This window comes from Muntiacus reevesi, chromosome 7 (genome assembly GCF_963930625.1).
Source record: "Muntiacus reevesi chromosome 7, mMunRee1.1, whole genome shotgun sequence".
NCBI classification, from domain to species: Eukaryota; Metazoa; Chordata; class Mammalia; order Artiodactyla; family Cervidae; genus Muntiacus; species Muntiacus reevesi.
Genome location: NC_089255.1, coordinates 29,499,577 through 29,526,707, shown reverse-complemented (window position 1 = coordinate 29,526,707; position 27,131 = coordinate 29,499,577). Strand labels below are relative to the sequence as shown.

The 27,131-nt window shown below is 40.3% G+C and overlaps 2 protein-coding genes and 1 long non-coding RNA gene across 6 annotated transcripts in view; 2 read left to right on the top strand and 1 right to left on the bottom strand.

The window, feature by feature from the left end:
• The window catches only part of LOC136171964 (uncharacterized), a 132,307-nt gene extending 123,414 nt beyond the window's left edge, over nucleotides 1–8,893 (bottom strand). For both annotated transcript variants that reach the window (XR_010663946.1, XR_010663947.1), the window contains exons 1-2: nucleotides 8,794–8,893; nucleotides 8,049–8,118 (exon numbers count right to left, since the gene is read on the bottom strand). This is a non-coding gene — a long non-coding RNA (uncharacterized lncRNA). The remainder of the gene's footprint in view (nucleotides 1–8,048; nucleotides 8,119–8,793) is intronic.
• A 212-nt stretch (nucleotides 8,894–9,105) lies between these two features.
• On the top strand, nucleotides 9,106–18,269 carry ZNF770 (zinc finger protein 770). 3 transcript variants are annotated; one of them, XM_065941115.1, is made up of 2 exons: nucleotides 9,106–9,187; nucleotides 13,343–18,269. In XM_065941115.1, exon 2 carries the CDS (start codon nucleotides 13,399–13,401, stop codon nucleotides 15,475–15,477), a length of 2,079 nt encoding a protein of 692 aa, XP_065797187.1. In that variant the 5' UTR covers nucleotides 9,106–9,187; nucleotides 13,343–13,398; the 3' UTR covers nucleotides 15,478–18,269. The 3 variants fall into 3 exon arrangements, with proteins under 3 accessions (XP_065797187.1, XP_065797189.1, XP_065797188.1); XM_065941117.1 differs by having other exon boundaries at nucleotides 9,116–9,243; XM_065941116.1 differs by having other exon boundaries at nucleotides 9,117–9,215.
• Nucleotides 18,270–25,780: 7,511 nt separating this feature from the next.
• Nucleotides 25,781–27,131, top strand: part of AQR (aquarius intron-binding spliceosomal factor) — a 90,236-nt gene continuing 88,885 nt past the window's right edge. The window contains exon 1 of the mRNA XM_065940161.1: nucleotides 25,781–26,040. Within this exon, the coding sequence (XP_065796233.1) occupies nucleotides 25,966–26,040 (75 nt within the window). The 5' untranslated portion in view covers nucleotides 25,781–25,965. The remainder of the gene's footprint in view (nucleotides 26,041–27,131) is intronic.

The window sequence follows — 27,131 nt, the reverse complement described above, 5'->3', positions numbered from 1 at the left end:
TCAAGCTCATACCCCATTGCCCCAGGATTCTAGTAAGATACAGCCAATGGAGGGCCCTGCAGGCTATCTGGGAACCTGGGGTGTTTCCTTCTCCTGAAGCACAGTCCCTTAGAGGCAGCTGCTCTTGAAGCAGTCTTCTTCCCATGACTCCTTCCTTCTGGCCTCCAAGAACCACTCTCTCCTCTCGTCTCCTAGGATGTGTCTCTTGGCATCATCACAGCTCTGCTATCCCACTATCACATTCCCATCTCTTGTACCAGCACTCCACCCACACCTTTGAGGGAGTCTCTTTATTAAACCTTCTTTCAATGACCCCAATCTGAGAATACCATCTGTTTACTGATGGATCTATGACAAATGCTACACACCAACGCATTCAGATTGAGGCAGGTTCTCCTGCCTAATGAATTAAGAAAAAGCTTTCAGCTTTTAAAACTTTCTGGACTTAATAATATAAGATATTGTAAACCCATCCATTTTATTGTTTCTTCTGTTTAATATATACTGCTACTTCTACCTGGAATGCCCTTTCCTCCTTGTCCAATTGGCTAACTTCAATTTAGTCTTTACACACCATGTAAACTTCCAGTGAACTTCAAGGGTCAACTAGCCATTGACCAATTCCCTGTAGACAACACCTCATCCAATAGTCCTGGACACATGTAAAGTCCCTGGAATAGCCTTGGAAAACTCATTTGAGTCGGGGCTTGAAGGGAAAACTCCACTGAAGCAGGTGATGGCCTTACAAGTACTGTTACTGTTACATACATTAAACCCATGATGAACAAAAGACTTAACATTTCTTAATATTACTGCATGATTCTAGAAACACTGGGTGAGTGCAGTCATAAGCAATTAAAATTTACTGATGTTAAATTTCTACTATTCACCCTTTTGTGCCAAAGACTCAAGCACAAAACACAAACAAATTTTTGAAAAATACTCTCCCTTAGCATGTGCAATGTACTCTGACATTTTCTACCCTATTGTAGTCAACATTGCTTTTTAAGAATATTGATCAACCCTAGAAACATGTCATAAAATGCACAGTGTGAAAGACACCAAAAAAAAAAAACCAACATTCACTGACAAATGCTTCCAAACTTTGTCAAACAACCAAAAAATGTTAACTACAATTGGAACCACACTTTAGTTTTTTGCCATTTAAACTTTCAGGTTGTTACCCCCATTTTCAGAGTCCCTTGGACTGCAAGGAGATCAAACCAGTCCATGCTAAAGGAGATCAGTCCTGAATATTCACTGGAAGGACTGATGCTGAAGCTTCAGTACTTTGGCCACCTGATGCCAAGAACTGATTCATTGGAAAAGACCCTGATGCTGGGAAAGATTGAAGGTGGGAGGAGAAGGGGACAACAGAGGATGAGATGGTTGGATGGCATCACCGACTAGATGGACATGAGCTTGAGCAAGCTCTGGGGGTTGGTGATAGACAGGGAAGCCTGGCATGCTGCAGTCCATGGGGTCGCAAAGAGTCAGACATGACTGAGCGACTGAACTAAACTGACCCCCATTTTTAGTGATTTGCTCTCCTGAACAGAGCCCAGGAATTCCTGTCCTAAAGCTGGATGACATCTGGCTAGACCACATGACGTGTGCTGAGACAGAAACCAGACCAGCAGGCAATCTGGGAGTTAGGACTGTCTTAGCCAGTTTTGGAAATTTGGTCACCTTATCTGAGATTACATGTAAACTTAATTTTTTCAGTCTCTCAGGCAGCTTTTATTGTGTAATTTTAAAAAAATTTTTTCCCTGTGTTGTTTAATGATTTGGATTAATTTTAAACAAGGGTTTAGGAAATGTGAGCTAGTGCCAAGAAAATGTGGATCAATTGTTGCTTCCCTAGAGAAAGTAGAGGTGCTTTTAATAATAGATTCTAGTAAAGTATCTATAATTCTTTTAGAACTTTAACAGCAAAATATGGGTAGGTAGAGGGATTTTTTTTTATGTGTGGGTGTGTATATAGACAATATACACAGGCTTGACCAAGAAAAAAAAACTGTTCTAATTAGACTACTGTTTGCACCAAGCAGGCATTCATTTAGATGCCCTTGAAAAAAAAGGAGTTAATTATATGGACACTGCTTTACTTAGGATTAACACTGGCTACATGTGATAGAAATAGAAAATAGTGGTGGATACTAATCTTACATCAGATAGAATAGTTTTTAGCTCTCTTGTAAAAGACAAGAAGTAGGAAGTCCAGAACTGGCATGGCTTGATGATGTCAAAGGATCAGGATCCTTTCTACTGCCTACTACTGAGATTGTCAACACATACAAATTCTAGACAGCCAGAATGAGGAAGGGAAGAGGAATAGCATGCCCATTCCTTTAAGGTCCATGCCCAGCAAATTACAGACAAAATGTCCCCGATAGCCCCATTAAATGGAACATCATCACACGGCTATACTTAGCTGCATGGAAGGTAAGGAAGTGTAGACCAGATTTGAGGTCCAGATATTGTCCCAGGCCAGTGAGATGAGCCAGCAGATTACAGCAAAGTGGGTGCGTTGCAGTGGGGCCTTGTGCCCTGCTCTGACCTTTCAAGTGTAAAAGTAACAGGCTACTGCTTCCTTTCTGCCTTCCATATAGCATCCTAAATGCTCTTTGTGAGGCTCACCAACCCTGAGTCTCTCAGGGAGGGGAATTCTGGGAAACATCTTATCCTGGTGGCTCAGATGGCAAAGAATCTGCCTGGAATGCCGGAGACCCAGGTTTAATCCCTAGGTGGGGAAGATCCCCTGGAAAAGGGAATGGCAACACACTCCAGTATTCTTGCCTGGAGAATCCCATGGACAGATGAGCCTGGTGGGCTATAGCACATGAGGTCGCAAAGAGTCAGACACGACTGAGAGACGAACACTTTCACTTTCTTTAACTCAGGATTAGCTAAACTGACATCATACATATTCTCCAAAACCCTTCACTTGACTCTAACAGAGCAGCAATAAATATCACTTAAGAATTCAAATCATACCATTTTTTCTTCTTAAAGCCTTCCAAATGCTTTCTCCTACATCTAGAATAAAAACCAAACTCTTGACCATAGTTTACAAAGCTGCATTACATCTGATGCCTACCATTCTGAGCTCATTTCATCCTGCACTACCTCCTCCTTGAACACCATTTTGAGCCACTAGCCTTCTACCTGCTCCTCAAATACATGGAGGTCTTTCCTGCCTTCATCTTCTCATGGCCTTCTTCTGTATGTGTGTGTGTGTCTCTGTTCCCTTTCCTTAAAAGACCAATCATCACTGGATTTAGGGTTTACCTTAAACCCAAGATAGTTTCACATCAAAATCATTCATTACATCTGGAAAGACCCTATTTCCAAACAAAGTTCCGTTCACAGGTTCCCAGGGTTAGGACTTGAACATATCTTTTCAGGGAACACAATGCACCTTATCACAAGGCTAATGAAAGGTTCCTACTATGCCTGCTTCTTCTGGGACAGGATCCTTTGGAGATCAGAACCTGGGACTGATTAGTAGGACTCAAACTAAATGCTACAGCCACAAGAAATATAGACATTTTCAGGTTATGCAGAAAGGAGGATTTTTACATTCCCTGAACTATTAGAGGCATGACAGTTGGGATATGGACAATAATTAACTGAAAGTTTGCAGAATCCAGAATTAGAAATTTATATGATTACAAAGTTTCCAATGTATCCCTTGGAGTACACCGGGTAGCTGAGTGCTTAACAATACATTTGTTGTTTAGTCATTCCATTTTGTCTGACTTTTTGTGACCCCATGGATGGTAGCCCATCAGGATCCTCTTTCATAGGATTTCCCAGTCAAGGATACCGGAGTGGGTTGCCAATTCCTTCTCCAGGGAACCTTCCCCACCCAGGGACAGAATCTGAGTCTCCTGCTTGGCAGAGGGATTCTTTACCCCTGACCCTCTGGGAAGCCCCCTAACAATATGTGACAACGTGGTAAACTATCTGGATTCGTAAGTTGGATTTTTTACAACTTAAGAGCTGAAAGGAGAAATGACCTTTGCAGTTGTATTAAAACTTAAGCAGCTCTTGCCACAAAGCATCCACGTTGCTATTGGAAAGCAGTTTGGAACACTCGGGCTTTTTGGAGAAAGTTGCTATCGGAGGATTTTAAAGCAAAACATTACAGGAGAAGCTCAGAACTTCCCGGGTAAATGTGAGCTACCCTTCCCACCCCTTGCTCTTAAAGAAGTTATCCAAGGGGAAGAAGAGAAGGGAAGAAAAGAAGTTACTTCTTCCCTATCCAAGGGAAGAAGAAATAAATATTTCTATTTATTTAGAAATAAGGGCACACATCCAGCCATATAGGTACACATCAGCCCCTCAAGTTCAGGTTTCTAACTTCCAAAGTCCCCTGACTATGGGATAAATGACTTCCTCACTCTGGGTTAGAGAACACACTAGAAAAAAGTCCCTGGGCCTTAAATCTGGACCATGACTACTGAATTTTTATCTAGTTGGGAAGCCAGATCCTAAACAAGAGGTCAGTAATATCTCACATATTTGCCCCTGGAATCTAGCAGCCACTTCCCTGCTGCTTCCCTAGTGGCTCAGACGGTAAAGAATCTGTCTGCAATGCAGGAGACCTGGGTTTGATCCCTGGGTTGGGAAGATCCCCTGAAGAAGGGAATAGCAACCCACTCCAGCATTCTTGCCTGGAGAATTCCATGGACAGAGGAGCCTGGTGGGCTATGGTCCATGGGGTTATGAAGAGCTGGACACAACTGAATGACTATTAATTATTATTATCTAGCAGCCACTGAAGACAACTTTAATATCCAGAGCACCCCTTGGGAGTGGAGACTAAGAAGAGAAATACCTCCATATGTTCCAGTTCTTGTGGACATGGGCACTTTTTGGTGGAATGTGCTTGTAAGAAGAGGAGGACACAGCAACTCACTCCAGTATTCTTGCCTGGAAAATCCTCGTGAACAGAGGAGCCTGGCAGGCTATAATCCATAGCATCACAGAGTCGGACATGACTGAGCAACTTAGCATGCACACTTGTTAGAACTGTCCTCCAGAAATTAAGATCCAGAGACAAGAGAAAGATCTCAGTGTCAAGCTCTCCTGACTCCATAAACAAAAAATCTTGGTAGGTACCACACCCCTGCCTTCCCTCCTTGGTTAGCCTCCACCCTGGTATTAAAATAGTTGGAGGGATCTCCATAGTCATGAGGCTCCAATGGTCAGCCCTGACTTAAGGGTGAACAAATGTGATCAAAGTCCTACATTGAGAATCCTGCCTGCTTTATGGTAACCCTAGAATCCCTGTACTACTGAATTTAAACTATAGAGAGTGGGGTGGGATGATGCTACCTAACTAGATCCAGAAATCCAATAGGCATTATCAGCAATGGAGCTTTAGAAGAAAACTTACAGCAACAATCTAGGAAATTGATAACTAGCCTATGAGTTGGAGGTTGTTCAACTACTTTAAGTAAAATACCACTGTACTGTAATACTGCTGTATTTAAGTAAACACTATATTAAATACCAGAGAAGGCAATGGCACCCCACTCCAGTACCCTTGCCTGGAAAATCCCATGGATGGAGGAGCCTAGTGGGCTGCAGCCCATGGGCTACAAGTCGGACACAAATGAGCGACACTTTCGCTTTTCACTTTCATGCACTGGAGGAGGAAATGGCAATCCACTCCAGTGTTCTTGCCTGGAGAATCCCAGGGACAGCGGAGCCTGGTGGGCTGCCGTCTATGGGGTCACATAGAGTAGGACATGACTGAAGTGACTTAGCAGCAGCAGCAGCATATTTCATACCATACTGTATTTAATACCATATTTAATACTGTATTTAAACAAAATACTGCTGTACTGTAAAATACCTTCTGACCCCAACTGACCACTTCACAACCCCAGCATCAGCCACCCTTCCTTCAGAAATCATGTAGCAAAACATAAAGAGACTGCAAATATTTTTCTTGAGGAAATACAAAATGAGAAGGAGACTGTAGTCACCAAAAGTCTTAGAAAGGAAGAGCTGTCTTTATTAGAAAAATTCTTTGAAAAACACCAGTTCAAAAGGACATATGCACCCAATGTTCATTGCACCATTGTTTATGGAAGCAACCCAAGCATCCACCAAGAGATGAATGAATAAAGAAGATGTGGCATATGTATTCAATGGAATATTACTCAGCCATAAAAGAATGAAATTTTGCCATTGTGATACCATGGATGGACCTGGAGGGAACAATACCTAGTAAAATAATTCATACAGGGAGAGAATAAAACTATCTCTTCAGTGATATGTAAAATCTAAAAAATAAAACAAATGAACAGTTGTAACATAACGGAAACAGACTGACAGAAACAGAGAACAAACTGGTCATTACCAGAGGTGGGAGTGGTGGAAAGATAAGAGGTACAAACTACTAGGTATAAAATTAGTAAGTTACAAGGATGCAATATACAACACTGGGAATATAATCAATATTTTATAATAACTTTGTATGGAGTATAATCTTATCAAATTATTATGATACACACTGGAAACTAATAAAATATTGTAAATCAACTATACTTCAATAATAAAAACATTCTCTGATAATTGTTTGGGAGTAGTAACTGACACCTGAGGGATACAGATTTTGGTGGATTAGCTGCAGGTGGCAAGATGGTTTTACTGGTCACTCAACAGGAGGAGGAGGAAGAGGAGAGAGGCAAGTTACAAGGTGGGATGAAAGCAACAAATGCAAGCTCTCTGCTAGGCCAACCACTTGGGGGCAGGAGGAGGCTTTAAAAAGCATTAAAACTCAATGGGAAAAATATTTGCAAAAACCAACAAGGGGTTAATATCCAAAATATATAAATAGCTCATACTACTCAATATTAAAAAAAAAAAAAACCCCAATCATAAAATGGGCAGAAGAGCTGAATAGACATTTTTCTGAAGAAAGACATACAGATGGCTACCAATCACAGGAAAAGATGCTCAACATCACTGATTATTAAAGAAACGCAAATCCTGCTTCCCATTCCTTCCCTGTACATATCCTCTCTTAACATATTGTACTTCTTTATATGTTGAGCTGAAAACTACATAGAAGTCAAGCGCCTAAGTTTCATTTATGAATATTTACAAGTGAGTCCTTTGTGTTTGGTACATGATATTCATTGAATAAATGAACAAATGATTATATCCTTACTTTGAAGATAAGGAAAATAAGGTTTAGAATGGTTAAGTCACTTCTAAGGACACACACTAGTAAGCTACAGAGGTAAAATACTAACTCAAAAGTATGCCGAGCTATTCCTTTGTTTTCCTCGTCACTACTACAATCTCTCACTACAATGTTCTATCTTGTCCACATTTTCTATTATTCATATTGTACACATTGTGTCTCTGTTCAAATCTCGGCTATTCAATGAACTCTTCCAGATGACTCTTATTCACAGTAATTTCTCCCTTTTTTATATGAATGTTTCCTGAGATAGCTCTCATGGTAAAGGGGGGAGGTGATGAGACAAGGTATGTGACCTTGGAGAACAGCCCATCCACTTTTGTTCCACACTCCATATTTCTCAGGTTCTTGGTGCAAAGGCCTATCTATTTTTGCAGGTAATGCACCTTTCATTGGTCCCCAACCTCAGGTAACAGTCTCTCACGATCTTTACATCTCTCCTAAAGATTTATATGGCTGGTGATGGATGCAATTGTTTCCTTAATTTGACTGAGCTGAGCTTCCAAAAGAAGCTGCAGAAGCAACCAAATCTAGATAATTCACATCCCCACCCTGGGATCAGCACTCAGGACACATAAAGCTCTTCCTCTCTGCTTGAGCTGCAAGTTAAGGGCTTCAACCTTCTCAAATGTGACTCTTCCAAGGTTGCTTCCTGAGAAGCAAAAGCTTTTTCCTATTATCCATTTCCCCATGTTACATCAAAAACAGAGACTTTTCATTGGCCCAATGTCTCCCTTTTTAAATACAGGTGCATATACCAATATCAGAAATAACAATTTTTGTTTGCAATGGCTCTTGAAAAATAATGTAAAAAGATACTCACAGGTGAAAAATGCACTCGTTACTTGTTCTCATTTCCTCGCCTCTTAAGCTGAGACAGTTACAATCAGAACCTGCAAAAGCCACAACAAATTCTCCTCTGATGTCTTTTGTACTTAAAATCTTCAATAGATACTCAAGCATCTTAGCAATAATGTGCCACCCTAGTTTGCAACTACACTACAACACATAGTCCTTAATCTTGCCTACATAGTGTTGGGATGTCTACAATTTGGGGGCAGTAGTGAATTAAAAGGACTACCTGTGTTCAAATCCCACTGCCATCATTTATCAGCTGGGTGAAATTCAGCTCCTTAACGTCTCGGTCTCATTTCCCTCATTTTACAATGGGATACTTCTACTTCATAAAGTTGTTGTATTTAAAATAAAAATAGTAACTAATAAATGATCATAATTATTTGGGGGTTTATTATGCACCGGGCATTCCAATGAGCACTTTACACCCATTTCATCTGTCAGATCTGAAGAAACTAGCACTCTGAGCACAGGCCTTCATACATTGCAGACGACCCGAAATACACCGAAGGAATGCTCAAAGAAGCTCAAAGAGTCCGCTGCTAGCAGGATGTTAGCAGAGCCGAGAGTGAAGCCCAGGTCCCTGACCCCTGCGCTATAGTCTGACGACGTGCAGAGTACTCAGGACAGTGGAGGCACAGAAAGTTTTATCACCGGCCCTTTTCTCTCGCATTAGAGAGGACTAGAAGAGTGGGCTTTGAACACGGGCTCACCAGCTTCCAGTAGAGCCTTGAGCCCACCGGTCAAGACTATGTGGTCTTCCTAGTCAAGCAATGAACTGAAACGGAAAATACACCCTTCTTTACTCTCTTCCACCACCACCTCCCCACTCCGCCCCCCCACAACTTCAGTGCCTGGTGAGCAGCGACTGGGTTGGAAACTTAGCTAGAGCCGCATTTCACGCTGAAGACTTCCAGGAAAGCCCAACCGACTGCGGCCCTGGGCTGGGGGGGGAGCCTGTTTCCAGTCGGACCGCGTCCGGAGGCTCTCCCGAGTCCCGCGCTTGCGCACTCAGCCCATCGCCGCGCCGGCGCGGAGGACGTGCGCACGCTGCCTTTGCGGCTCCTGGCCCCGAGATGCGCGGCTCCCGGCCCGTGCCAGCTGCAGGTGCGTGAGGAAGAATTCAGGAATTCAGGTGTGAGGTGGAGCGACCCACGGGAAAGGTCGGGCCTGCCTCAGTCCCTCCAAGGTGCCCGGGGACCCAGAATGGGGGAACCAGGAACTCAGCTCATTTGATTTTCTCGTTTCCCCAACTCCTGACTTCGTCTCCTGGGGAGCAGAAATCTCTGAAAGGAAAATGCAAAAAGCATACTTTCCCCTGCAGTGAATCGTATCACGTGTGGCATTCCCTCCCCCTGCCCCACCGTGGGCAAGTTTTCACCCTTGGCTTGCCTTTCCTGCTGTGGGGTTTTGCAGTCTCTGGACTCTCGTTCGACTCCTAGGTGCTTACTGGTTGTGGACGATTAAGGCGAGGGCCAGTTGTGAGGACCATGTGTCCTGTGCACACACACCACCCCAACCCCCCCGCCCTTAGGAGGAAGAGGTGATGGTTCAAGGGCAAGGGAGTGGGCCAAGGGAAGTAGAGCAGAAGCTACAAAGAGGGAAAGGCTGTGATAAATGTCGCCAAAGATTATTCCCTAACTGAAAGTTCTCTAAGTTTTTCTCAGTTCTTGTGTTTCTTGTTCAATGATTTTTATGATGTCCTCACTTCCTTTTAATGGTGTTGTTTGAGACTGGAAAGCCAGTCTTAAAGTTTCAGCCTTAAAGTTTCGTTGGAATTTTTTGAGATCAGTTTTTTCAGTCTTCCAACTGTAGGACTATTTTGCTGTTGTCAGGATAATCTTGGAGTTGAACCATTGAGATTTGCCGTTTTTTTATTTTTACTTGAGCGTAGGAAAAATTACACAATGTTGGTTTGTTTTTTACAATATTATCGACCAAAAAAAAAAAAAGTCAGTTGAGAACACAAGATCCAGTTGAAGTGGGATTTGGAGTTCTATGAAATTAACGTGCATGTGCTTAAGTACATGTGGGACTGCACTTGGAGCTTGGGGATCCCTGAGCTGTCACTTATAAATAGCAGATGAGATCACTGCTTGCCACCAATGATTCTAACAATGTAGAGCTTCCAGTCAGTGCTTTCCCACATGGTGTGGACGAAAGTGACAGTAGTACCCAGGCTTAGGGCTAGTGTTAGATGATAATCCATGGTCTCTTTTTGGCACAGTAACTGTAGGTAGTCAATTCCTGTTATAATCAGAAATGGTTGTCATGTGTGTAGTTCTAGCGTGGCATTTTTTGCCAGTGTTCCAAAGAAACTGTTAAAGGAAAGAGGAAATACACAATAGGAGTGGAGGAACCTGGCTTCAGGCCAAAATACTACGTGTGATCTTTCAGGCCCAACGGTAGACAATTGCATGGCTTTGCCTGGCCGGCCTCATCAGGGGAAGCTGCTCTCGCAACACCAGACCTTGTGCACTGCAGTTTTGTGGAGGGAGTTGCAGTTGAGGACTCACCAGCTCCCTCCCACTAGCCATGCTCATATTCTGCATTCCTGGTTCAGGTACCTCCATTCTGAGGCCCAGGTCCTTCCCAATTGCCTCCACCCCATACCTCCTTATTGCAAAGGGAGGGAATGTGGAAGGGGCACCTTTGTCTGAGGTACCTTCCTCCATTTTGACTCAGGATCTTTCTACTTGTAGCCCTTCCTTCCTCCACCCCTGGCTCACAGGTCCATAAAGAGCCAGTAGCCTTTTTTTTCAGCCTCCTCCCCTGGGATATGACTGTGTGCACTACATCTACCTAACCCTAACCTAGTGTTGTTCTGTTTAATTGACCACTGGGTGGCCAGTGCTTTTTCAGCCTCTTGCTTGCACTGTTGCATAAGTGAATAAAGATTTGTTAATTACTTGCAGTTTGGCTCATTGTCCTAATTGACACCTCAATACCTGATTACCTGACAGGAATTAAATAAGTTGCCAAATTTTGGCCAGTTCACCTAATTGTAATCTTCATAACTGCTGCTGTGTTAGCACGTTAGGGATATGGAGGCTGTTCACCTGTAATTTCTCTAACTCAGTGTTGTGAAAATGCATACTAATAGTACCAACAGCTGATTGTTGCTAACATGGATATCTGGGTTATAGGGTGTATTTTATAAATTTATAATGGAGTGGCTTGCAGTCAGACTATTTTGTGTGCCATATTACCTTTGACCTCTAATTAAATTTTTTTGTAATATTTTGGGGTTATTTGGGTCAATTGAAGAAAATTAGTAATCCTTAGAAACTCCTGTCTTGTCCTATGGGCCCCAGTCTTACCTAATGGATTACTTGGCCACTTTTGGATAAAGTGATTGGTTTGTTGTGGGTTCCTCTGTCTCCTGTGTGAAGAAATATGCAAGGGAACAGGTTTCACAAAGTTTATCTCTTCCTATAGAAGTTTCACAAAACACTGTCCTTACCATATGTTACGTAATCTGATATTTTCTAATCTATTTTATTAAACAAAAATGCAGATCATGACCCATTAAATTTATTGCACAGTCCATTAATGGATAGTGACTTGGAGATTGAAGAACACTATGATAAAACAACTAGTAGAAGATAGTTTGCTCAATAAATGATTTTTTTCCTATTTTTACATCATTGCTGAAGAGCACTACAGTGGGTGTGTTTGAGATTTTGTGTTTAAGGTGTTTTCTAGACATCTTAAACACAAAAACAGATAATAGCACACAGCACATATGCCAGATTGTCGCTAAAAGAGAAAGTGAAAGTTGCTTGGTCATGTCAGACCCTTTGTGGCCCCATGGACTGTAACTCACCAAGCTCCTCTGTCCATGGAATTCTCCAGGCAAAAATACTGGAGTGGGGTGCTATTCCCTCCTCCAGGGGATCTTCCCAACCCAAGGATCAAACCCAAGTCTCCCGAATTACAGGCAGATTCTTTACTATCTGAGCCACCAGGAAAGCTCAGATATTCCCCTAAGTCAGCTGACAAAAAAAAAAAAAACAGTGAGTCTCTTATCTCAACTTTTAGGATGAGAGAGCTGGAACACCTTTTATAATCTCTGGCTTCCTTATTTAAAGAAAAGGGATTAGTAGAAGAAGGATGAGAAGAAAATTGGCTTTTCAGATGGAATATATGGTATAAAATGGTTGTAAAAGTTCCTCATAAGCTTTTGCATGTGTCCCATAGAGGCATATTAGGGAAAGTGTTTTTATCTTTTTAATAACCCTTAAGATAAAAATGAACTTTTAATTATATTGCCTGAAAGTGAACTGTACTCAACCTGCAATTACTGAGCCATAGATAAATATGTAAGTAGCCACTGTGTCAACCTTATTGCCTCTATACTTGTCTTTTAGGACTTCTACAACAAAGTGGAAAGGAGAAATAAAAAGAACTATACATTTAGTGTGTTTAGCTCTTAGTTAGAAACCCTAAAAAATTAAGTAGATTAAGTTTTTAAGTTTGATTAGTGTTGAGCTAAATAATACCTTACATTTATATACTGCTTTAGTTTTCCAACACCTTCAGATGCATCATCTCCATTGATTCTCACAACACTTTGATTGTGGTAGGCAGGCCGGGAGGCACTTTCCCTGACGTAGAGCTGAGGAGTCTGTATATTTCCTTCTTGCCACCAAGATCATATGGTAGCAAATCCAGGGCTAAAATTCAGGTTTCCTGGAACATTTTCTTCCAGTTGCCTGTTTTATCTTTGTTGGTCCAAAGAAGCAATTTAGAGTAAATACACTAACAATGTGGCTAAGAATTTTGACAGCTGAAACATTCCGTTCTCAGATCATATCCAAGGAGTGCTCTAATTGGATGCAGATACGGCTTGTCTTGTTTTTAGTATTATATTTCTTACAGTCTTTACCTTTCTAGTCCAGTTTTTTAAAATGGCAAGTCTACTTAATAGTGAACTAAGAAAATTGGAATTAAAAGGTCTATTTAATATTCAGAAATCCAACTCAGTCTCTTTAATGTATTATCTCAACTAATTAGAAATACAGCTTAAAATTATGTACATTTTAAAGTATTTCTTTTGAAGACTCCTTATTTCTCTATATGTGTGAAACTAGCTTAATGATTCTAAAGTATCTAAAATGGTTATTAACTTACTGTTAAACACAGGAGAAGTTCAGGTTCCCTATTTCCTTTAATATCTTTAGCCAAAGGGCATTTTAAATTATCTCTTTTCACATGAATAAGTAATTTTTAAATTAATACATTTTTATTTTTAATTTTTAGACATCTGTGGAGTTTAAGAACACTATGGAGCTCATCAAAGTTTATCACTGAAGAATATGATGGCTGAAAACAATTTTAAAATGCTAAAGATTCAGCAGTGTGTAGCAGCCAACAAGCTACCTAGAAACAGGCCATATATTTGCAATATTTGCTTCAAGCATTTTGAAACACCATCGAAATTAGCTAGGCATTATCTCATTCATACTGGTCAGAAGCCATTTGAATGTGATGTGTGTCATAAAACCTTTAGGCAACTAGTTCACCTGGAAAGACATCAACTAACTCATAATCTGCCTTTTAAATGTAGTATTTGTCAGCGCCACTTTAAGAATCTGAAGACATTTGTGAAGCACCAACAGCTCCACGATGAAACGTACCAGAATGATGTTAAGCAGGTCAGAAGATTGTTGGAGGCCAAGCAAGAAAAGCCAGTGTATGGAATGTATCATACTTTTACCTCAGAGGAGAGATGGGCATTACACCCATGCTCCAAGTCTGATCCTACCTACAGCCCTTCAAAGAAAAAAAAGGATATTCACGCATGTACAATCTGTGGCAAGATGTTTCCATCACAGTCAAAACTTGACAGGCATGCTCTCATTCATACTGGTCAGAGGCCTTTTAAATGTGTCCTGTGCAGTAAGTCTTTTCGACAGTCAACTCACTTAAAAATCCACCAACTCACACATTCAGAAGAAAGACCTTTTCAGTGTTGTTTCTGTCAAAAAGGATTTAAGATTCAAAGCAAACTTCTGAAGCATAAACAAATCCATACCAGGAATAAGACTTTTCAGACTCTTTCATTAAAGGTGAAGAGTTCAGAATCATGCTCCCTACCTAATAAATTAAATGCAAAGCAGGATGGCTTTGAAAATGGTGATATAGGTAAATCTGAAGAGAATAATCAACTTGATGTCCACTCTGTTTATATTGTCCCTTTTCAATGTCCTGAGTGTGAAGAATGTTTTGAATCAGAGCAGATTCTCAATGGACACAAGTGTTTTCCTGCCAGAAGTGGCAAAATTCCAAGCAAGCTCAAAAGAAGCTGCAACTATAAAACCACTGTTAAAAAAATCTTAGCTAAGCTTAAACCTGCTGGGGGTAAGAAATTAGATAATTTTCGATCTGGTAAAAAAGTATTTAAAAACACTTTCATGAAAAATTGTGATCTTATTTCTGGTGAGCAGAGGCCTGAACAAACCCAGAGAACATGTCTGAGTTCTCTTGGCCTGCATGGAACATATAAGACAGTTGGCAATAAAAAGAAAACATTGACTTTGCCGTTTTCCTGGCAAAAGCACTGCCAGAGCCAACATATGGGGAAAAACGTAAAAGGTATTCTTACACCAGAAAACATGTTAACTGTGGATAATCCTATGCATAAAAAAGACATATCTATCTATGGTTCATCAGGTGAGGAATTCTTTGAAAACTGTCAAGTGCTCCAGTGTGGCTTTTCAGTTCCAAGTGGAAACATACATACTGGACATAAGATGTGTCCTTGTGACAAATGTGAGAAAGTGTTTCCTTCTGTATCTAAACTACAAAGACACTATTTAATTCATACTGGACAGAGGCCTTTTGGCTGTAATGTTTGTGGGAAATCTTTTAGACAGTCAGCTCACTTGAAAAGACATAAACTAACTCATATTGATAAGCTTCCCTATAGAAAATCTCTTTGCCAAGTAGAATTGGAAAATTTTAACAAACTTTTCATTCACCAGGGTGATAATGTTAGCTACAGTGCTTCCCAACAATGTCAGACTCTTGGTTTTCAAAAATACAAGGTCTCAGAGTCAGATCAAATGTCAGAAACAAAAGTTAAGGCAGAATCAGAGGATTTCATTCCTGGTGCCCCCTGTAGGAGCAGAGAGCCCTGTCTCTCTAGCATACTTCTGGAATCAGAGCAGAGCCATCATAGTCATTACTGTAGTTATTCAGGGCGTGCCGAGAGGAATGATGGCCTTCTTTACCAATGCAGTGTTTGCTCTAAAAGTTTTAGATCCCCATCTAAACTGGAAAGACACTATCTAATTCATGCAGGGCAGAAACCATTTGAATGCTCAGTTTGTGGCAAAACATTCAGACAGGCTCCTCACTGGAAGAGACATCAACTTACTCACTTTAAGGAATGACCACAAGAGAAAATGGGTATCCTAAATTCAGTTATGAAACTGACAAAACCACTGATAGTTTGTGGTGTCTCTGGTGACCTTGTTCTTTAGCCTGTATCATTTAAAGTGTATTCTTATCAAAAGGCCTGTATTAGATTGAATTATTTCATAAGCAGTTGCTTGTCCTGCATACAAAGAGGTAAGATACATAGACATTTAATACAGTGTTTTAGGATCAGCTGAATTAATTTTTAGAGGTAAAAATATGATTTGATGTCATAAAGCAAGCATTTATTTTAACATATTTTGACTGTATGGAAAATGTTGTAAATCCATGGCATGGTACAAATAATTCAGCCTAATTTTTGAAGGAATTATTCCTTAAGACATATGATCTCCTTTTATATATACTCAAAAGACAGGCAAAAATTGGTTTTCAGCTGCAGCAGATAGCATGACTAGATTTCATTTATTTCATAGATTTTAGGTCTATAGTTCAAATTCCATTGGGAAATTTTTTCTTAAAAGCTAAAAAATATAAAGCCAATAAAAGTGAAGGTAGATGAGAAAATAATAACATTATTTTTGTTGGTCTTTTCCTAGCTGTTTTTTCTTAGGATTCTGGTAACTTCACATCCTGTTCTATGGGTGATTGGGTTTTGTTTTTTTTGTTTGTTTGTTTTGTTTTTGTTTTTTTGTTTGTTTTTTTTTTTCTCAGCCTGCTGTTGTCTCCCTCCAAAATTTAAAAAGAAGAAAGAGCCTAGTATGTACCTCTGTACTTTTACCATGTTTACTCATTAAATAGTGTTCAAGTGCCATAATCATTTTGTTAATGTGGATGTAGTGTCATCTTTTCAGAGGAATGAATGTAATGCATCTACATACTTTTTCATAATTGATAGCAGTAGACTTAAGGCTCACTTGTAGATTCCATCTCCACAAGACTTTTACTTTAGTAAACTTTCTTTTAATACCTCTTTAATTGAGTGATTCTATGACTTAACTAAATCTATTAAATTTAATCAAATGGCAGTGACTAGATCTAGTTTTTATTCCTGTTTTTTTGCAAGGTTTTAATGCTAAACAATGTTATTTTGATCATTAGTGAATTGTTATTTTAATTGGTAAAATAATCTTATTCAGAAATAAGATCTTTATGGAATTGAGAGTGTCATTCTAAACAGTTCTGTCATGATTTGGGAAATATTTAATCAAACTGTGAAAGAGTGATAATCACACATTGTCCTTCATATTTGCCATTTTAAATAAAAATCCTTCAGTCCGTTCAGTCACTCAGTCATGTCCGACTCTTTGAGACCCCATGGACTGCAGCATGCCAGGCTTCCCTGTCCATCACCAACTCCTGGAGTTTGCTCAAACTCATGTCCGTTGAGTCAGTGATGCCATCCAACCATCTCATCCTCTGTTATCCCCTTCTCCTGCCTTCAATGTCTCCCAGCATCAGGGTCTTTTCCAGTGAGTCAGTTCTTTGCATCAAAGTATTGGGGTTCAGCTTCAGCATCAGTCCTTCCAAAGAATATTCAGGACTGATTTTCTTTAGGATGGACTGGTTTGATCTCCTTGCAGTCCAAGGGACTCAAGAGTCTTCTCCAGCACCACAGTTCAAAAGCATCAATTCTTCAGCACTCAGCTTTCTTTATAGTCCCAGCTGTCACATCTACACATGACTACTGGAAAAACTCTCTCTCTGACTCGTTGGGCTTTTGTTGGCAAAGTAATGTCTCTGCTTTTTAATATGCTATCTAGGTTGGTCATAGCTTTTCTTCCAAGGAGCAAGCGTCTTTTAATTTCAGGGCTGCAGTCACCATTTGCAGTGATTTTAGAACCCCCCAAAATAAAGTCTGTCACTGTTTCCATATCTATTTGCCATGAAGCTAATCTAAAAATCCTTAAGAATGACACTTCCTAGTAATAAGAGAAAATAGCCATAATCTTTCTAAGGTGAAAAGAATGGGTGGGTATTTATCCTAGTATACTCAGATATACTTGGTGACAGGCCCTCTATTAAAATAGACAAGTGAACAATTTTACATCCCACTGTAAGAACTCTCTTTGTGGGGTGGGGAGAAAAAGTTGGTCTGCTGCTTTTTACAAGTGAATTTTGAAAAACCCGGGTTTGATTCACAAGAGGTTAAACATAACAGTACAGATAAAATCCCAACAATTTACAAACATACAGGAGAGTCATGTTTTAAAGAGTAATTTCTTTATTCTTGAGATATGTTCCTAAAGTGCAAGTAAGATGCTGGTTTATAGAATTTGCTTTACAGAAGAACATTTCTGTTAGGTAAAAGCAAAGGACAACTAGTTCATCTTTTCCAAGAATAAAAGTTCAAGGTTTTTTCTTTAATATGTCTGAAATTATCTATTTGGGGATTTTCCTAAACTATTTATGTAATTTTATTTGAACTTAATGATTTATATACTCCTTTCCCAGCCCTAACAGAGAATCCTAACAGTGTTGTGTTTGTGTGATTATTAGATTTTGTTTGCCCAGATGATACTACTATACATTTTTTTTTTTTGGCCCACGCCTTTTTAAGCTATTTCATATTGAAAGTTGGAATATTGTAAAAATTTTGTCAAAGATGTACTGTAGTGCTATTTGAAGTACCTTTAATTAAATACGTTTATTATCACTACACTCTTCTTGTGGGAACTTTATAGGAATGAAAATAAACTGTCTACATCATGATAAGAAGATTAAACATTAGATGTTAAATGATGTGCTGCATGCTCAAACTGTTATTATTGTTGAATCAATTACCTTGGTTTTCTGAAAAAAAATAAAGTTTTAAATATCTTTAAACAAAAGTAGAAGAATTTTTCATTTGGACAGGAACAGGCTGTAGCATGATGATTTATTTACCGAGACGGTTTGACTGAGTTAGTGGAATTACTGTTTTGTACTGCCATAGGGCCTGTGAGGAGCTTCCCTGGTGGCACGGTGGTAAAGAATCTGCCTGCCAATGCAGGAGATGTAAAAGATGTGGGTTTGAGCCCTGGCTTGGGAAGATCCCCTGGAGTAGTAAATGACAACCCACTCCAGTATCCTTCCCTGGAAGCGTCCATGGACAGAGGAGCCTGGCAGGCTACCGTGCATGGGGTCACATCTGTGACTGAGCACACACACGGGGCCTATTAGAAACTGTATGGGGAGGGAAAGATGAAGATTCTTGAAAAATTCAAATTTCAGAATATTTTTAAAGTTTGAAATTGTACAGTTTGGACTTTTTTTTAAAAGGGAAGATCACATAGAATAGAAACAAGGTACTGATAGGCAAACACTCCTGGGCCCACTCCAATCTGCCTTTTCCACTGAACTTTCTGACATAGTTCATCATTTGCTTCCTTCTTCATAATAAGTTTCTTTGACAGCTTCTTATCACTTGCAAAAGGATATGTTAACTCCCTTCCATGTCACATGATATCTTGTTCATTTATCCTCCTCACTGGCCTCCCTCTCCAGATTTGTACTGAAGGAACAAAGTTATTTCCTCCAATACATGTTCTTGTTACTCCTGATTCCATCTTACCTACATAAGCGCGGTGGCTGCACGGCGCTGGAGCGGCAGGCGGCTGAGGAGATACTCCACGTCCAAGGTCAGAGAAACCCCAGTAAGACAGTAGGCGCTGAGAGGGCATCAGAGGGCAGACAGACTGAAACCACAATCACAGAACACTAACCACTCTAATCACATGGACCACAGCCTTGTCTAACTCAGTGAAACTATGAGCCATGCTGTGTAGGGCCACCCAGGACAGACTGGTCATGGTGGAGACTTCTGACAGGTTGTGGTCCGCTGGAGAAGGGAATGGCAAGCCACCTCCGTATTCTTGCCTTGAGAACCCCATGAACAGTATGAAAAGGCAAAAAGATAGGACACTGAAAGATGAAGTTCCCAGGTCGGAAGGTGCCCAATGTGATACTGGCGATCTGTGGAGAAATAACTCCAGAAAGAATGAAGAGACGGAGCCAAAGCAAACACAACACCCAGTTGTGGATGTGACTGGTGATGGAAGTAAGTCAGATGTGGTAAAGAGCAATACTGCATAGGAACCTGGATTGTTAGGTCAACCTTAATTCATAATCAAGGCAAACTGAAAGTGGTCAAACAGGAGATGGCAAGTGTGAACGTTGACATTTTAGGAATCAGCGAACTAAAATGAACTGGAATGGATGAATTTGACTCAGATGACCATTGTATCTACTACAGTGGGCAAGAATCCCTTAGAAGAAATGGAGTAGCCATCATAGTCAACAAGAGTCCAAAATGCAGTACTTGGATTCAATCTCAAAAATGACAGAATGATCTCTGTTCCTTTCCAAGGCAAACCATTCAATATCATGGTAATCCAAGCCTATGCCCCCACCAGTAATGCTGAAGAAGCTGAAGTTGAACAGTTCTATGAAGACCTACAAGACCTTTTAGAACTAACACCCAAAAAAGATGTTCTTTTCATTATAGGGGACTGGAATGCAAAAGTAGGAAGTCAAGAAACACCTGGAGTAACAGGCAAATTTGGCCTTGGAGTACGGAATGAAGGAGGGCAAAGGCTGATAGAGTTTTGCCAAGAGAATGCACTGATCATAGCAAACACCCTTTTCCAACAACAGAAGAGAAGACTCTACACATGAATATCACCAGATGGTCAACACTGAAATCAGATTGATTATATTCTTTGCAGTCAAAGATGGAGAAGCTATATACAGTCAGCAAAAACAAAACTAGGATCTGACTGTGGCTCAGATCATGAACTCCATTATTGCCAAATTCAGACTTAAATGAAGAAAGTAGGGAACACCACTAGACCATGCAGTTATGACCTAAATCAAATCCCTTACAGTGGAAGTGAGAAATAGATTCAAGGGACTAGATCTGATAGACAGAGTGCCTGATGAACTATGGACAGAGGTTCATAACATTGTACAGGAGACAGGGATCAAGACCATCCCCAAGAAATGCAAAAGAGCAAAATGGCTGAGGAGTCCTTCAAATAGCTGTGAAAAGAAGAGAAGCAAAAGAGAAAAGGAAAAATAAACCCATTTGAATGCAAAGTTCCAAAGAATAGCAAGGAGAGATGAGAAAGCCTTCCTCAGCGATCAGTGCAAAGAAACAGAGGAAAACAATAGAATGGGAAAGGCTAGAGATCTCTTCAAGAAAATGAGAGCTACCTAGGGAACATTTCATGCAAAGACGGGCTCAATAAAGGACAGAAATGGTATGGACCTAACAGAAGCAGAAGATATTAAGAAGAGTTGGCAAGAATACACCAAAGAACTATACAAAAAAGATGTTCACAACCCAGATAATCACGATGGTGTGATCACTCACCTAGAGCCAGACATCCTGGAATGTGAAGTCAAGTGGCCCTTAGGAAGCATCAGTACGAACAAAGCTAATGGAGGTGATGGAATTCCATTTGAGCTATTTCAAATCCTGAAAGATGATGCTGTGAAAGTGCTGCACTCAACATGCCAGCAAATTTGGAAAACTCAGCAGTGGCCACAGGACTGGAAAAGATCAGTTTTCATTCCAATCCCAAAGAAAGGCAATGCCAAAGAATGCTCAAACTACTGCACAATTGCACTCATCTCACACTCTAGTAAAGTAATGCTCCAAATTCTCCAAGCCTTCAACAATACGTGAACTGTGAGCTTCCAGATGTTCAAGATGGTTTTAGAAAAGCCAGCGGAACCAGAGATCAAATTGCCAACATCAAAAAAGCAAGAGAGTTCCAGAAAAACATTTACTTCTGCTTTTGTGACTATGCCAAAGCATTTGACTGTGTGGCTCTCAACAAACTGTGGAAAATTCTGAAAGAGATGGGAATACCAGACCACTGGCCCGCCTCTTGAGAAATCTATATGCAGGTCAGGAAGCAACAGTTAAAAATGGACATGGAACAACAGACTGGCTCCAAATAGGAAAAGGAGTACGTCAAGGCTGTATATTGTCACCCCGCTTATTTAACTTATATGCAGAGTACATCATGAGAAACTCTGGGCTGGATGGAGCACACACAACCTGGAATCAAGATTTCCAGGAGAAATATCAACAACCTCAGATATGTAGATGACACTACCCTTATTGCAGAAAGTGAAGAAGAACTAAAGAGCCTCTTAATTAAAGTGAAAGAGGAGAGTGAAAAAGTTGGCTTAAAGCTCGACATTCAGAAAACTAAGCTCATGGTATCCAGTCGCATCACTTCATGGCAAATAGATGAGGAAACAGTGGCATATGTTATTTTGGGGGGCTCCAAAATCACTGCAGATGGTGACTGCAGCCCTGAAATTAAAATACACCTGCTCCTTGGAAGAAAAGCTATGACTAACCTAAACAGCATATTAAAATGCAGAGACATTACCTTGCCAACAAAAGTCCATCTAGTCAAAGCTATGGTTTTTCCAGTAGTCATGGATGGATGTGAGTTGGAGACTGTAAAGAAAGCTGAGAGCCAAAGAATTGATGCCTTTGAACTGTGGCGTTGGAGAAGACTCTTGAGAGTCCCTTGGACTACAAGGAGATCCAACCAGTCCATCCTAAAGGAGATCAGTCCTGAGTGTTCACTGCAAGGACCGATGCTGAAGCTGAAACTCCAATACTTTGGTCACCTGATGCGAAGAGCTGTCTCATTTGACCTGACCTCAAAGACCCTGATGATGGGAAAGATTTCCTGATGATGGGAAAGATTAAAGGCGGGGGGAGAAGGGGACAACAGAGCATAAGATGGTTTGATGGCATCACCAACTCAAGGGACATGAGTTTGGGTAAACTCTGGGATTTGATGATGGATAGGGAGGCCTGGCGTGCTGCAGTCCATGGGGTCGCAAAGAGTCAGACATAACTGAGTGACAGAACTGACTGAACTGACCTTACCTACATAGTGTGAATTTAAATTAGATACAAACTTTCATACTCTATTCAAAGTAGAGATTTATTTGAGCCAGGTTTAATTTGTTTTTATTCCATCATTATGCAAGGAAACTAAAGTTTAATGTGCAGAAATCAGATTTCAATTTACACTATGTAAGATAACCAATAATAATTGCACACTTTTTTAAGGGGATAGCACCATGTTTGAAGTCTTCCTGTCTTTTAAGAATCCTTTATTAGAAGTGATGTTGGTTAGGACTGTTTCATGCAGAGAGCTGCTCTTCAGAAGCGGTGAAAGAACACACTAATTCCTTTCTTGTTGAGGTGTCTCTTATTGTCAGGTAGGAGGGGTTAGAATTTCAGGGCTAACTGCTGGAATTCTATTAGCACTATTCCATTAGAGAAACAGAATTCTATTAGAGGAAAAAAGAGAACTAAACTGAAAAAGAAAAGTGGTACAATGGTGTTATTAAACAATATGGAACATGTAATATTTTACATCTGTATTGACTAACTTCTATTCATTCTCTGAAGTTTAAACTTAAACACTTCTTCCTCTGGAAGGCTTTTTGATTTACCCTAGCACTCCATTTCCAGGGATCCCACTGCTTTTTGTTCTTAACTATGTTAATTGTCCCTGTTGATTGGTCATTTTCAAACTTTAGCGTGCACTGGAATCTTCCAGAGGGCTTGTTAAAAGCGAGATTGATGAGCTGCACCCTCAGTTTCTGATTCAGTATTTGGCGCTGGGCCTGAAAATTTGCACTTAAACAAGTTATGTTATTGCTTTATTGAAACTACACTTTGCGAACCATTGAGTTAAAGTGCTGTTAGCAATACATGTTTCTGGAAACCAAGAGAAGGCATGATTTTATGTTTTATAAATAAAACAGTATCTAATGTTGGTACATTCTCAAATGTTTACTGAATATTTAAAGAAAGAAATGAATGGAGTCATCATTACAAGCTCTTATATTATCTGTAAATCTCTATTTTCATTTAGAGCCTTTCATTCACTCTTGGAATGAGTTTGCCTTCTAATGTGTTGAGGTCCCTCCCTGATGTTTTTGATTGTCAAAATCTTATCTACCTTTCAACTCTCATCATAAAAGCTTTTCAGAAAATCTTATTTTACCTTTTGTTTTATAGACTTTATTTGTAATTAAAGTGTAATTAGATACTTTATGTATTCAAAATCTGTTGCATTTAAAATTATGATCATGCAAATCATCTTTAGTTCTAAAAACAAACTTTATACCATATAAATTAGGAGTAGAAAAGGACTCCATATTTAATTTTCATATTTACAGACACTTTTGTTTTTCCTTCACAACTGTTTATTTTCAAACAAGGCTATAGATATTACAAAATCCAAAAGTTTCAAAAGGGTGAAAAATGTAAAATAAGACTTCCCTTGCTCCTGTTCTTCCCTCCCCCAGTACTTCCTCCCTAGAGGCAACTGTGTTACCAGTTTCTTGCCTATGGAAATCCAGGCAAGGTTTACTAGAGACACATGTTTAATTTTTGAATGGATTTGTTAGGGGTAGAAGTATGCATTCAGACTCAATGATAAGATAAAACTAGCAATTTGATTAAAAATTGGGCAAACAATTTGAATAGAGGATTCCACAATCATGAATGGCAAAGAAGCACAGGGACACTCAACATCATTAGTCATTAGGGTAATACAAATTAAAGTTACAAAGAGATATGCCACATAACTATTAAAATGGCAAAAATTAAAAAGACTATACCAACTGTGGATGAGAAAGAAGTGGAATTGGAACTCTCATACACTGCTGTTGTAAATATAAATAGTACAACTACTTAAGAAAATAGGCAGTTTCTTAAAAATTTAAGCATACATCTACCATATGATGCAACTATTCCACTCCTACGCATTTACTTGAGAAAGGGAAACACATGTCAACATTAAGAATGCCCTTAGTGCGTTATTTGGAACAGTCAAGAACTGGAAACAATTGAAATGCTCATCCGTAGATGTGTAGGTTAACAAACAGTGCTATGTCCGTAAAATAGACTAGTACTCAGCAATAAAAAGGAATGACTATTAATACATGCATCAGCGTGGATGAACCTCAAGATCATTATGTTGGACTTCCCTGGTGGTACTGTGGATGAGAATCCAGTTGCCAATTCAGGGGCCACTGGTTCAATTCCTGGTCCAGGGAGATTCCCCGTGCTCTGGAGAAGCTAAGCCTACGCACCACAACTACTGATCCCACACTCTAGGGCTTTCCAGTCACAACGACTGAGCCCAGACGCTACAGCTACTGAAGTTCGTGTGCTTAGAGTCTGTGCCCTGAAACAAGAGAAGCTTCTACAAAGAGAAGCCTGTGCACTGCAAAAAAGAATAGCCTCTGCTTACCACAACTAGAGAAAGCCCAAGCACAGCAACAAAGACCCAGCTCAGCCAATAGATAAATAAATAATAAAAATCATTATGTTTAGTGAAAAAAAAGAAAGAAAAAGGTACATATTATATTATTTCATATTTGTAAAATCTTATTAAAAATATATTAATCTGTAGATTAATATACTTTAGATTAATAGAGTAGACTGTAGATTAACATACATTAATATACATTATATATTAATCTGTAGGTTAATATACTTTTAAAAGGATTTTAAAAAAATGAAATAATATAGTATATACCTTTTTCTTTAGTGACAGAGGGGCTTTCCAGGTTGCTCAGTGGTAAACAATCTACCTGCCAGTGCAGGAGATGCTGAGACACAGGTTTGATCCCTGGGTCAGGAAGATCCCCTGGAGAAGGAAATGGCAACCCACTCCAGTGTTCTTGCCTGGGGAATTCCATGGGCAGAGGAGCCTGGTGGGCTGCAGTCCATGGGATCGCAAAGAGTCAGACACGACTGAAGTGGCTTAGCACGCATAGTGACAAAAACATCAGTGCGAATGGATGGGTAGAAGAGGGATACGAATGGATCGCAAAGGAGTAGTAGGAAACTTTTAGGGACACTGGATATGCTTATTATTATGACTTTGGTAATGGCCGCACAGATGTGTGCCTATGAATAAAAGATCAAATTTCACACAAAATATGTGCAGTTCATTATAGACTAATTTATATTTCCATGAGTCGGTTTAAAACGTTAAAATCAAGCCTTGCCTCCCGGTCTAATTTTTTTTCACTACTACTTTTTTGTTGTTGTTGTTTTAGGGTTGAAAGAAATCCCAAGTCTCCCTCTTCCTCCCCAACGGTAACAACAAAACCTCCACCAACACCGTCTATCAGGCCACTAAGACACCAATCCAGTCTCGCTGGTGTTTTTCTGTCGGTTTCCCACTAGGGGGCAGAAGCGGGAGAGGCCGAAGCTCTTTTGCTTCTCTAGCTCAGAGCCGACACTTTGCATGCACTTCCGGCCTTGTTGTGTTCCGCTTCCCGAAGAATGTACAAGCTGCGGTACGCTTTCCCAGTGAGACTGTAAACCTTGAGGATCTTCAGCCCCGCCGAATTTTTGCATCTCGGAATCAGGCAGCTGCAATCGCCTCTTAGGGGAAGTTCTTCGGATTCACCGCTGCTCGGGGCGGTCCTTTCTTTTCCACTGGAGCGGAGAGAGTGCTGCCATGACGGCCCCTGCTCAGCCCAAGAAAATCGTGGCCCCTACGGTGTCCCAGATCAACGCGGAGTTCGTGACCCAGGTGGGCTAGGGCGAGTCTGGTGTGTGTGAAGGGATGAGGACTCTGAGGCCGTGCGGCCAGGGGGTGGAATTTTCCTCGGGAAGGGAGCACCCAGGAGGCATTTGTTCATCAATTCATTAACTCAGGTCTTTTTCCTAAAGTGTATGTGCTGTGTGCCAGCTACCGTACCAGCTCTTGGGGAAACCGTGGTTAAAGAGGCTCTGCCCTGAGGAGTTCACATTCCAGGGGATACAGAAACATGAAAAGAACGCTTATATGCTCGAGTTTGTCGCTGGAGCGATGAATTCGCAGAAGGAATACCCCAGTCTACCTGAGACTGGCAAGATTTCGTAGCAGAGGTGATGCTGAAATGAGGGTTTGAAGGAGGGATAGGCTTATTCTTCTCCTTAGAGTAACCTCGATCTTTGAGCGGAGTGATGAGAATCAGAGAAGAGACTTGCTCCAAATAAATGCGTCTAGGAAGAGCAGTCTCCGATGCTAATGTGTGAGTGTTCCTCTAGAACCTATTACTGTGTTTTATTGTGAACCGCGGTTGGCTTTGAACAGGGAAATAACAATCCCAGTAGCTCTTAGCAACATTCCTAATCCTTATTTGTTGTTTGGGGTATTGACTAACAGTGCAAGTAGCTCAAAGTGGAACTTACTACTCACTTCTTTCTTCTCTGTGCCCTGTCTCAGCAGAGTTGCCAAGGCAGAAGCATAGGAGTCACTTTGAGTCCTTCTTTTTCTAGCCTGCACTTTGCTACATTCTAAGTGTCTCTTAAATCTGTCTGCTTTCTGTGCCCTAAGCCAGGTTTCCATGGCTTTCTTCCTGGACCTAGGTATCCTAACCTCTGTTCCTGTCTCCACTTGCTCTCCTCAAGCTCATTTTTCATATTGCTGTCAGAGTTATTTTACCCAAGTACAGATCTGATCACCTCACTTATCTTCTTACAATCTCTAATGAGTTCTAATTGCCCGTAGGATAATGACTGGAATCATCCCGTGTTTTATAATCTAGCCTGTGCTTATATCCAGTGTTGTCTGTTACTTCCCCTTTTCTAATTGTGTTTTAGCCATACTGAACTGCATTTAATTATGCTGTGTTATCT